We start from the raw sequence: 11,508 nt of genomic DNA, 5'->3' as shown, positions 1-11,508 counted from the left end.
GCTCGGCCACGCCCTCAGCCGCTCGGCCACGCCCTCAGCCGCTCGGCCACGCCCTCAGCCGCAGGCTCACTTCTCTCTGGGAGGCCCGAGTGCTCAGCCTCCCAGGAGAGGCGGCCTCGGGCCCGTGAGCTGTCTGGATTTCTAGTCCCTCTCTCCGGGAGGAACTTCATTTTCTGCATGAAGGCCAAGTTAGGGTAAAAGAAAGATTTGATGCTCTGCTTTTTTTTTTTTTTCTAAGTTTATCTTCCTCTGAAGAACAGAGTCTGCAACTGTGCGTAAGCATAAGCATTCTTTCATCATTTCCCTGTCACCAAACGGTCTATTGTCTTTGGCTAAAATTTCAGAAAGTACGCAACCAGCAATATCTGATTGTAATAAGGCACCTTTGATCAGATTTCGGGGGCCAATCTGTTCTGTTTGCCCTTGGCTGGGCCCGGTGCCCCTCAGGACGGGTGGTCGGTTCGCACACAGGCAGACAGCCCCACTGAATCACACCACCCTCAGCAGCCACTTCTCTCTTCCTGAAGTGGAGCGATTTTATTTTATATTCCTGAAAGTTTATTTATTTATTTTAAAGATTTTATTCATTTATTTGAGACAGCGAGCGCCCGGGAGAGAGCCACACGATTGGGGGGGGTGGGCAGAGGGAGAGGGAGAAGCAGGCTTCCCGCTGAGCAGGGAGCCGGATGCGGGGCTTGATCCCAGGACCCGGAGATCATGAAGTCAAAGGCAGATGCTTCACCGACTGAGCCACCCAGGCGCCCCCTGAAAGTGTATTTTTTTAAGAGCTACCCCCGTTAGCCCCTCTGTCCCCATGGGGAAAGGCGTTCCCTGCAGAGGAATCGGATGAGCTGAGCGTCAGTGTAAGAAGCAGAGAGCAGGCTGCCGAGCTGGGGCGAGGAGCCCAGAAGGCAGGCTGTAGCCCCGTCCTAGGAAGCCAGAAGTGGGAAAGAGGGTTGGGAGGGGATGGTCGAGTGTCTGTGTGCCTGTTCATGTCGTGCACAGCAGTGCTGTATGGAGAGTTGTGACTTACCCAGGAGTTGGCTTCGGAAGTTAACATGCGAGTGTCATCTGTGGTCAGGATTTCCCTTGAGAGCCTCTCTTACATTGCCCTTGAGTACGTGTGACCTTGTGCACCTAACCCATATGGTCAATGACATGTTTAAATGCTCCATATATAGAGTCGTGTGTATTATAGGACAGATGACAAAACGTTACAAGCTACACGTTTGTGCGAAGTAAGATTTTATAGCACACTTAGTGACACAAGCGAAAGGTGGGTGCATACAGGTGCATGGTCCGTGTGGGTGTGATGCCACACTGGTGCCCTCTGAGCTGGACTTCTGGAGGGTTCCTCCCCTCGAAGGGGTGAGAGTAACTGGGGAGCTGCTCGGGATCGGGAGGCCAGTGTCCGATTCCTGGACTGAAAGGAAAACACCCAGCAGTCCTCTGTGGCAGATCCAGCATTCCCCCCGAGGGGACGAGTTTTCTGTAAGCTGCCTTTGCTTGTACTTAGTGATGGGGTGGTTGGCAGACCGATGGGGAGACCACGGTGGAGTCCGCGGGAGGTAAATCCCGGCACCAAGCCCAGCCATCCTCCAGCTCTGTGCCCGGAGGGGCTGTCTCCACCTCTCCACGCGCAGTATTTTTCTAAGTGAGAGAGGAGAGCTGCTGTTTGCTCATCTCTGTCTTGAGTGGCAGGATCCCTGGAAACGGTCCCACTCCATGTGCTAAGATGCTTCCTTTCCATTTCTGCTAGGCCGTTAAAGATACAGCAACATCCAGAGTAGTGCTGTTTGGGACCTCAGCTTTCATCCCTGAAGTCTTCTCGCACTTTTTTGTAAGGTAAGATGCACGCTCATCTCCCCAGGTGGGAACGAACATTTGACACTCAAAATCCTTACAAAACTTGTCAAACACTGAACCTGGTGGGAGGGATAGGAAGAAGTTTGCTCAGTTGCCTTCCCGCTAAACTCTCTCCGTCACAGCTTAGACAGTAGGATTGATTTGGGGCAGGCGTGGAAATCCAGAGGTGCACGTTCTTCAGCCCCGGTCTCTCTCCCAGGCCCCGTCCTCAGCTGGCTCTGTGTCCCCGGGCACGGCCCCTTGGGTCTTGAATGCCGAGCTGAGGTGATTTGCAGGTTCTCCCAGCTCTGATGTGCTGTGAGGATTGCTCCGGCCGGTCTTCCCCCTTCATGGCAAGCGTGTGTTAAGTTAGCCTAAGTGGCCCAGGTTTAGTGGACCATCATCCCTTTTGAGAAGCAAGAAGTGGCCTATTAGCAGGAAGGCCTGGGGGCCGGCTGGTGTGAGAAACCCAACACGCAGTGGCTTAGGCCAGAAGGCAGATGTGTTGGTTTAGATCCTGGCTGTGGGCAGGGGGCCCACGTAGGCTGTGGTCGCCGAGCAGAAGCTCTACTCCTCCTCATCTTCATGGTGTCAGCTTCCTCTGTCCTGCCACACTCTGGCCTCTTCGTGTTGCTGAGGGACATGACTGCCAACACCTCCCAGCTCATATCCTCCAAGCGTCCTGGGGAGGGATGAAAAACACAGCAAACCCCAGCGAAGGCAGAGAATGTCTTCCACTCAGTTCCCAGACTCCCAGGGAAGGATTCCGTTGGCCCAGATGGGGTCACCTGAACCAATCCCTCCGTCCAGCGTGGCGAGCTAGGAAGCCTTTGTTAGGACCCCGGAAGGATTGCATTTTCAAGAAATAGCAGCATGCTGCTTAGAGCCAAGTGTTACTTCCCGTGGTCCACCGGTTGGATGGGGGTGGAGACCTCTGCTGGCCCAGGCTCTTCCTGGACCACTCTGGCTGGGTCAGAGCTGGGGCGCCTTTGGAAGCTGGGGTCCTCCAGTCTGTCCCTTGAGCCCACATCGAGGCACCGGCTACCTGGGGCGGAGAGATGGTGCTCGTTTCCCAGTGGCCCCCACAGCCACAACAGTGTCCATGCTGGAGTGACCTCGGGGGCTCTTCTGACTCAGCCCTTGCATCCTGCGTGTGAAGAAACCCAAGACTCAGGAGGGGGAAGGGACTCGCCCGAGACACCTGGTCTATCGGTGCAGACCCCAGCCGGACCCGGGACCCTGGGTCTCTGACTCCCAGGCTGGGGTTCTTCGCATCTTCCCGTGCGGTCTCTCACGCCCTCAGAGGTCAGGGGCAGAATGTCCCATCGTGTCAGCGGAGCCCAGCATCTAGAACCTGGCCTCTCACTCTTGAGCCATGGGATTTGGGGCTTAACCAGTCAGTGGACTGCACTCGTTTATGTGAAGGGGGTGATGATAGCACGAACCTCAAAGGGTTGTGGGGGATCAAATGGGCAGTGCCCGCCAAGTGCTTAACCGCGGGCCTGATGCACAGGCTGCTGGTATCTCGTGTTTGTGGGTGAGGGGAACCAGGGCGTGGGCCTGCAGCTGCACGCCAGACCGTCCGAGCCGAGGGCCAGCCTCTAAAAATGCCTGGTAACCTTGTCTCTTACAGGACCCAGTTTTTCCGGCAATATCCGTGGTCATTATGGACCTTCAAGCTGTCTTGTACTGTCTTAGTAATGGGACTGATGGTGCCGGTTTCTTTTAGTATATTCCCACAAATTGAACGGGTAAGTGCCCCCTATTCAAATTTCTCTCAAAAAAAAAAAACAAACCTCAAAACCCTTTTTCTTTTTTAAAGATTATTTATTTATTTATTTGAGAGAGCGAGAATGAGAGAGAGAGAGAGTACATGAGAGGGGGGAGGGTTAGAGGGAGAAGCAGGCTCCTCGCCGAGCAGGGAGCCCGATGTGGGACTCGATCCCAGGACTCCAGGATCATGACCTGAGCCGAAGGCAGTCGCTTAACCAACTGAGCCACCCAGGTGCCCCAAAACCCTTTTTCTTCTCCTCGTTGTAAGAGTAAGATAAATAATTCTAAAAAATCTGCAGTTTTCAAAAGTTATAAAAATAACTTGATTTAATCCCCCCCCTCAGATCACTTCTGCAGTTTTGGATTCTGTTTTTCTTAGTGGTATATCAGAAGCATTTTTCTGGGACATTTAAAAACCTTTGAGATATTTTAAGTACTTCCTAATATTCCATAGTGATGCCCCATGCAGTGGCACTTTCTGCAGTGATGGACATGTTTGATCCGTGTGCTCACACGGCAGCCACTAGCCACGTGAGGCTGTTGAGCACCTGCCATGTGGCTGACTTGACCAAGGAACCGAATTTTTATTTTAAGCTGTGTACTCACAGGCAGCTAATGATTCCTGTGTTACTGCGGTTGTATCGCCGGGGATATATTCTACTTTATGATGAGTCAGATGGCCTAGATTCGAATTCCCACCTCCTCCATGACCTTGGTCAATCTGCTTCAGTTCTCTGAGATTCAGTTTCCGTATCTGTTAAAGAGAACTGAAGACAGTAGTATCTCTGCAAAGGGTTGTCGCTGTTGTTGAGGACATTGCTGATGTAATAGGTATTATTGAGTTCTGGCATTTCTTTTTTTTTTTTTTTTAAAGATTTTATTTATTTATTTGAGAGAGAAAGAATGAGACATAGAGAGAGCATGAGAGGGGGACGGTCAGAGGGAGAAGCAGACTCCCTGCCGAGCAGGGAGCCCGATGCGGGACTCGATCCCGGGACTCCAGGATCATGACCTGAGCCGAAGGCAGTCGCTTAACCGACTGAGCCACCCAGGCGCCCGAGTTCTGGCATTTCTTAGGTGGAAATTTTAAATGCTTGTTTCTGCCACTGAAGTTAAAAATCAGTGATGTCTTGGGGCGCCTGGGTGGCTCAGTCGTTAGGCGTCTGCCTTCGGCTAGGGTCACGGTCCCAGGGTCCTGGGATTGAGTTCCGCATCGGGCTCCCTGCTCTGCGGGGAGCCTGCTTCTCCCTCTCCCACTCCCGCTGCTTCTGCTCCCTCTCTCTCTGTCTCTCTCTCTCTCTCTGTCAAATCAATAAAATCTTAAAAAAAAAAAAAAAAAATCAGTGATGTCTTCAAAATTCTGGAATGAACTCGTTCCAAACCGAACTTATGTAATTTTAGGTTCACAGCGTCATTAATTCGGGCAACTCTGCTAGCACATAACAGAGAAACTTTAAGTTCTCTTAAATGGTTGCTATACTCACTCTGAGGGTGCTGAGGGGCGGGATGGGGTGGGCAGCTTCTCAGTAAAATAAAATGTTAGAAAATATATATATATATTTTTTTAAGATTTTATTTATTTGACAGAGAGAGACACAGCGAGAGAGGGAACACAAGCAGGGGGAGTGGGAGGGGGAGAAGCAGGCTTCCTGTCGAGCAGGGAGCCCGATGCGGGGCTCGATCCCAGGACCCCAGGATCATGACCCGAGCCAAAGGCAGACACTTAATGACTGAGCCACCCAGGCGCCCCAAAATTTAGAAAATATTTTTAACCGTCCCAGGCCCACCTATTAGGACATGGTTTGTCACAGTAAGATTACGGTAACAGTGAACCCTTTTGCGAATACTTATTTTGGATTGCCTTGGTACTCAGGAGTGGAGCAGGTGGCTGATCTGCAGGTTAGGTCATTGACAAAAGTCTTTAAATCTTGGGGGAGTTCCTGCTGCCCTGCTTCCTTGATCTGGCTACCCCCCGGGCTCTTGGATTCAGTCCACACACTTACAAAGGGCCTCCCCTGGCGGACCGGAAGCGAGGTGCTGGGGTCAGCCATGAGTAAACAGGGTCTTGCCCTTGAGTAGCTCTGAGAAAGCAATGGCATGTGGCCACCACGGGCTTTGATTTGGGGACCTAGGGGGAGGAGGAACCACAGAGCCCAGGAATCCTGACCTGGCTGAGGGTGGGGGTGGTGTGCTTTAAGAAGTCAAGGGAAGAATCTTTTGCAGAGCTCCCTTTGCTGGCATGGGGGAGTCAGAATCTAGAATCAACGAGTTTGTTGTTAGGTAATTGGGTCTCTTTCTGGTTTGTCTTGTACATGTCATCATGGATCGTGGGATTCACTTTTGCGATGTTAGGAGTAACTCGGTTCCTTACTCTGTGATAGCATTTTGGTCCTTGGCTCGTGGCTGCTTTCTGTGGCACGGGGTCACCCTTCTTATGGAAAGGCGAGATCCAGGACAGCCTGCCAGTGGCCAGAGCAACCCTCTCCACTTTACCACCGCCACTCTCACCAGCCTCCTCGAGTCAGGCGGCCACTAGACTTAAAGTGACAGGGCTGAATGCATGTGTTTGGGTCGTGAGGGAGACCCTCACTGTGGCCAGTGAGGGAGAGACCCCCGCACACAGGTAGCCGCAGACACAGTGGGATTGCAGGGGACACAGACACGCACCGGGGCGGTGTGGGCATGACAGAGGCAGCGTCGACAGTCGGGGGCCGGGGGCAGTGGCAGGGCAGGTTAACAAGTGTAACTTCTGTTTATCCAGCACCTTCTGTGTCCTGGGGGCTCTGCCAAGCAGTCGCTCGTCTTCAAGACAACGTTTCATTTTCCCATTTTACAGATGATGAGCCAGGGGCACAGGAGAAGATGAGATTCCCCTGTGGGGCGTGCAGCTATGGAGTGGCGGGGCCAGCTGGTGAAGGACCTCACAGGCCCCCCACGGTGATAGAACTTTATATGGAGATGATGAAGGAGAGGTTTCGAGGGGGGAGTGGCTTAGTCAGGATGTATTTCAGAAATACCACCCTTTGGATGCCAGGCTGTCAGTGGGGCCAGTCCTGGAGGCTGGGAGGACAGCTGGGGGGCTGTAGAAGTTTTCTGGCTGGAGGTGATGGGGGATTTGGAGTAAGTCCATGCTAGTCGGTTAGAGAGACAGAGTTGAATTGGAAAAGTTAGAACCTGTGAGCATTCAGACTGCGGGGGGAAGTGAAGAGAAAGGGACCCGGGGGGGCACCCGTATGTGTGGTTTAGGTTCAATGCCAGTAGCCAGGGGGGAGGGAAGAAAGGGCTCTGTATTAACTAGGATTACATTTGGTTGGAACTGAGATCAGAATAACAGTGACCTCAACAAGGTGAAGGTGTATTTCTCCTTCACATAGAAGTTTGGGAGTCATGAGCACGCCACGCACGTGCACACACGAGGTGTGCCTTTCCACGTCAGCTTGATTCAGTCATAAAGCAAAGTTAATCACAACGATAAAGCAGGTTCAGGATTCCAAGCTCATTGACATGTCACCAGGTGATAAAACTTGGCTTCTTACACAGCGCACCGAGCAGAACGTAAGACAAGCCACACAACAAACAAGATAAGAGAAGGGTGTAGGAAGCTAACGAACCAAACGCCAAGGCAGTCCGTGGGCGCGCAGTTGACATGAGGCCCCGGTCTGGTCCGGGTCAGCTCCTCGGCACTTGCTGCTTCTGACGTTCAAGCAGGGAAGGATCTCGGTTCTGTTCGGAGATCTGGCAGAGCCTTCGGCAGCAGATGCCTTTAAGTGGTCAGACATAGAGGGGTCACGTTTGAAGAGTCTAACAGCTTGCTGCAAAAATTCTCCCCTTTTAAAAGGGATTTAATTGGGAGGCGCTTGGGTGGCTCAGTCGGTTAAGCTTCTGACTTGTGAGATCAAGCCCAGTGCTGGGCGTGGAGCCTGCCTAAGATTCTTTCCCTCTGCCCCCCACCTCCTGTTCACGCGCTCTTTCTCAAATAAATGAATGGATGGATGGATGGATTCATTCGGTCCTGGGCCCCTGCAGACCTCCTCTGCTTCTGCTTGTTACCGGTTCTGGGGTGTCAGCTGATGCTGGTCCCCACGATACCTCGTAGCTGGTATGTTTAGCCTCGTACCTTTAATTGCTTGCATCATTGCCTCACAGGCTCCCATTTGACGTGAGAGACTCCATCTTGCTCTCTACAGTGAGGTAGCCAGCCCAGTAAGGAAGCTATGTGTCATGGAGTCCCCAGGGATCTAATTCCTTCCAGCTCAGCAGGCCACCATCCCTAGGGTTGGGCCCCATCTTCAAGGTGCAAGATGGCACCTTCCTCATTCCACTTGGCCAGGTGGCACTTCTACTTCTGGTGCATTGGCCAGAGATTAGTCATGTGGTCAAAGCCTTACTGCAAGGGAAGCTGGGGAATGAGGTCTTATTCTGGACCTACTTAAAATTCTGAGGCCATAGAAGAGAGCAGGTGGGGCAGATGCTACAGGTTTTTGCAGAAAGGGTAATGCATCACATATGGAAATAATGCTTATCTGCTAGAAAGTAAACATGACTGAAAGGCTGTGGGGAAATTAGGGAAAAGAAGAGAATTGCCAGCTGATCCAGGAAGGCTGCATGGAAGCGGGAAGCTTTGGACATGGATGGATTTGAACAGAGATCGGGGAGGGAAGAGGGCATTCCAAGTGGGGGTATAGGAGAGCTGAGGGGTCCAGTGTAGCTGGGCACATGTGGCTGAGTGTGACTGGCAGGATGCTTGGGGCCGGATGGCAGGACGTGCACGGCCAGGCCGAGGAAGCAGGCTGTACTCTGAAGGCAGCAGGTGGGTCCTGCAAGGCTTGAAGGGGCTCTCGGGCCAGAGTAGAGGCAGGAAATGGAGTCCATCTCGCCTCTCGAGCCTCTCCCCACCAACACCCAAGTAAGTCTTAGCATTTGCTGGACCTTGAAAATACCTTGTTGATCCAAGGTGGACCCAGAGGTGGCTGAATGGTGGTCCTGAGCCAGTGGGGGCCCTGCCTCCTTGTCTGGCCTAGGGTGGCCAGCTCTGCTTGTCGAGAAATCCCAAGGCCAACAGGCCCCTGCCCAAGACCGGGATATTCTTCTCAGACATACCACAGGCTGCAGCGACCTTCTGGTCTGGAAACTCAAGGACCTTAACGGGGAAGCTTGTCCCCCTGCAAAACTCCTTTTCCGCTAAGCCGCCCCTGCCTGCCACTCTCAGCTAGTACTTCCGCCCCCTTGCTAGGCTAGGACCGTGGCTGGGTTATTAGGGGACTGTTGTTGATTTTGTTAGGTGTGATGACAGCAGAGCAGTTACATAACAAAGTCTTTATCTTTCGGAATTTCCCACTGAAGTATTTGTAGGTAAAATGGCAGATCTGAGAGTTGCCTTCAGATACTCCAGAAAATACCTCCAAGCTGGGTATGCTGGATGAAAGAAGACTGGCAGATTGTTAATAAACCGGAGTGATGAGTATATGAGGGTTCATTACATTCTTTCTGCATTTGTTTATATTTAAAATTCTCCATAACAAAGTGTTTCGGAAGTCATGTGTTGTGCTATCGATTGGACATCACTGAAAAAAGTGGGACTGGGAAACAGATGCTTTCTGAATTTTTTAAACTTTAGAGGCAAGGAAAGTTCTAAAACAAAAAAATATGAAGAGTTTGACTTTGTTTTTCAGATACAGTGCAGTGAACTTGAAAAGGAAATTCAGTCTGCAACAGAAGAAACAGAACTCTTCTATAACAGAGGGGTGTAAGGATGTGTTTTCGGTGAATTTGTTTGGTTCCTGCTTGAACACCTTCCTCTCTGCTCGAGCTGTCCGATCGAAGAACTCTGCAGCAGGTCTGGCACCCGAGGCATCTGCGCCCACAGGTTGCCTTCCAATGACACAGGCCATGGCCCTTTCAAGGCTGCTGCCTGGGCTTTCGAGCCTGGATGGAAGGAGAGAAGAGAAAGGAGAGGCCGTTCTGTCTGACCCACCCCCATGGGGCTGCAGAAAGAACGGCTGATAGAAGAGTCCATTTTCTATGTGTTCATCAGCCTCTGAAGGACACTGTGAAATGACTAATAAACTTACCAAAAGAGGCCCGCAGATTTGGTGCCAGGAGATTCTGGTGCTGGCCAGTTGTTTTGGTTTTCACCGTGAAGGAGGCAGGGTCATTGGCCAGTGAGGAGAGAGAGGAGGTGGGTGGCTGAGGGCAGAGATGTTAAGCAGTCCAGAACGGGAGGAAACTGAGGAGGGAGACAGGGTGGCTCTGGGGCTCAGAGGCCTTCAGCGCTCACCAGAGGTTCCTGTTACCTTGAGATGGGCCATCAATGGAATGCCCGGGCCCTGGGCATGGTGGACCCTTCTTGATTTTTTCGAACACTCAACTTTTGGTAAGTTTATTAGTCATTTCACAGTGTCCTTCAGAGGCCTCCTTGCAAGGCCAGCTGTGCCCTCGGCTCTGGGCCCCTCTGGCCGGATTCCCTCAGGGCCTGGTTCTGCAGCTGCCGGGCCTCCTCCCTGCTTCGCAGTCACATTTGAACTACGTGACTCACCAGCCTTATTAAACAAGCAAACATCCTTCGAGAGCCAAACTTGGTCAAAGACTGTCTCCCCTCACCGTTTCCACCCCACCTTCCACTCTGCTAAAACTGCCCTCCTCCAGGCCCCACCGCCACTCTGCTGGGTGCTCAGACCCAGCCTTGGGCTTGCTCCCCTGAGCCACAGGCCCTCGTCCTGCTGCACTGGGTGCTCCGCCATCCACAAAGCCACTTGAGACCATCTTTTCCTCCCAATCTCAGAAAATGGCACCGCCACGTAACATCACCCAAGAGCACTGGTGTCCCCCTTACTCCTCCCCTCCCGAGGCCTTTCACAGCTGACCCCAAGGTGTCGGGTCTCTAAGCCCCTTTCCCAAGCCTGCCCAGGGCAACAGCATCCCCTGCTGGTATTCCTCTCTCATCTTCTCTGGCTCCTCCAATCCATGCCCCAGCCTGCTCTGACAAACACCTGCGTAAAAGCCTTAGCCGGCTTTCCAGTGCATCAGTTCAAGTCCAGATTCCCTGCCAGGCAAAAGCCTTAACCTCACTCATCTCTTGCCACTCCTTTTCCTCACTCTGGACCAATACCCCGTTCCTCATATGGACTATGGTCTTTCCTTCCTGGACCTTCATATTAGCTGTTCCCTGCCAGGCTAACTCTTGCTTATGCATCAGGTCTAACTTAGGCATCACTCCCTCCAGGAAGCCTTCCAGGATTCACAGTACTGAATTAGGTGCCCTTTCTGTGTGCTCCCATAGCACTCATACTGTGTCTAGCACTCGCCACACCGCAGCAGAAGAGCCTGCTTGTTGTCCCTGCGCCCCCGTAAACTGTGCCTCGAGAGCAGGAAGTGTGTCTGGGCATCAGGGAAGGCCCAGGATACAACACCGTGCACGACACGGCAGGCACCCAAACGTCGGCATACTGGAGGATGTTTCCAACATACCCTGCCCCAAATCGTCAAGGAATCTATCTGTGGCTTTCAGGGTCCCACAGGTTATCTTCAAATTTGGTTAAAAGGGTTTCACAACAGCCTATAAGAACAAAAAATCAGTAAAAAAATTCTACCAGGGTGCCTGGGTGGCTCAGTCGGTTAAGCGTCTGACTCTTGATCTCAGCTCAGGTCTTGATCTCAGGGTGGTGAGTTCAAGCCCCACGTTGAGCTCCACGCTGGGCTTGGAGCCTACTTAAAAAAAAAAAAAAAGTTCTACCAGATGGCTCAGTATAGCCACAGGTGTACACTAAACAAAATTAAAGAACAACACTCATACAAAGGCCCCAGGTGGAGGCTTGGCCACTAACAGGTGACAGAGTAGAAATGCGAGAGCATCTTTTCAAAGAAGACAAGTGCCAGCCCTAGGAAGTGGGG

General features: G+C 52.1%; 1 protein-coding gene across 2 annotated transcripts in view; it reads left to right on the top strand.

Moving 5' to 3' along the window:
- SFXN4 (sideroflexin 4) overlaps nucleotides 1-11,201 on the top strand; it is a 23,485-nt gene extending 12,284 nt beyond the window's left edge. For both annotated transcript variants that reach the window (XM_035030117.1, XM_035030108.1), the window contains 3 exons: nucleotides 1,760-1,845; nucleotides 3,479-3,596; nucleotides 9,291-11,201. In XM_035030117.1, the coding sequence (XP_034886008.1) occupies nucleotides 1,760-1,845; nucleotides 3,479-3,596; nucleotides 9,291-9,368 (282 nt within the window). In that variant the 3' untranslated portion in view covers nucleotides 9,369-11,201. The remainder of the gene's footprint in view (nucleotides 1-1,759; nucleotides 1,846-3,478; nucleotides 3,597-9,290) is intronic.
- The last annotated feature ends 307 nt before the right edge of the window (nucleotides 11,202-11,508 follow it).

Source organism: Mirounga leonina, unplaced genomic scaffold (genome assembly GCF_011800145.1).
Source record: "Mirounga leonina isolate KUSES-001 unplaced genomic scaffold, KU_Mleo_1.0 Mir_114, whole genome shotgun sequence".
NCBI lineage: Eukaryota > Metazoa > Chordata > Mammalia > Carnivora > Phocidae > Mirounga > Mirounga leonina.
The sequence above is the reverse complement of the archived record's forward strand: the minus strand, read 5'-3'. Positions and strand labels throughout refer to the sequence as shown.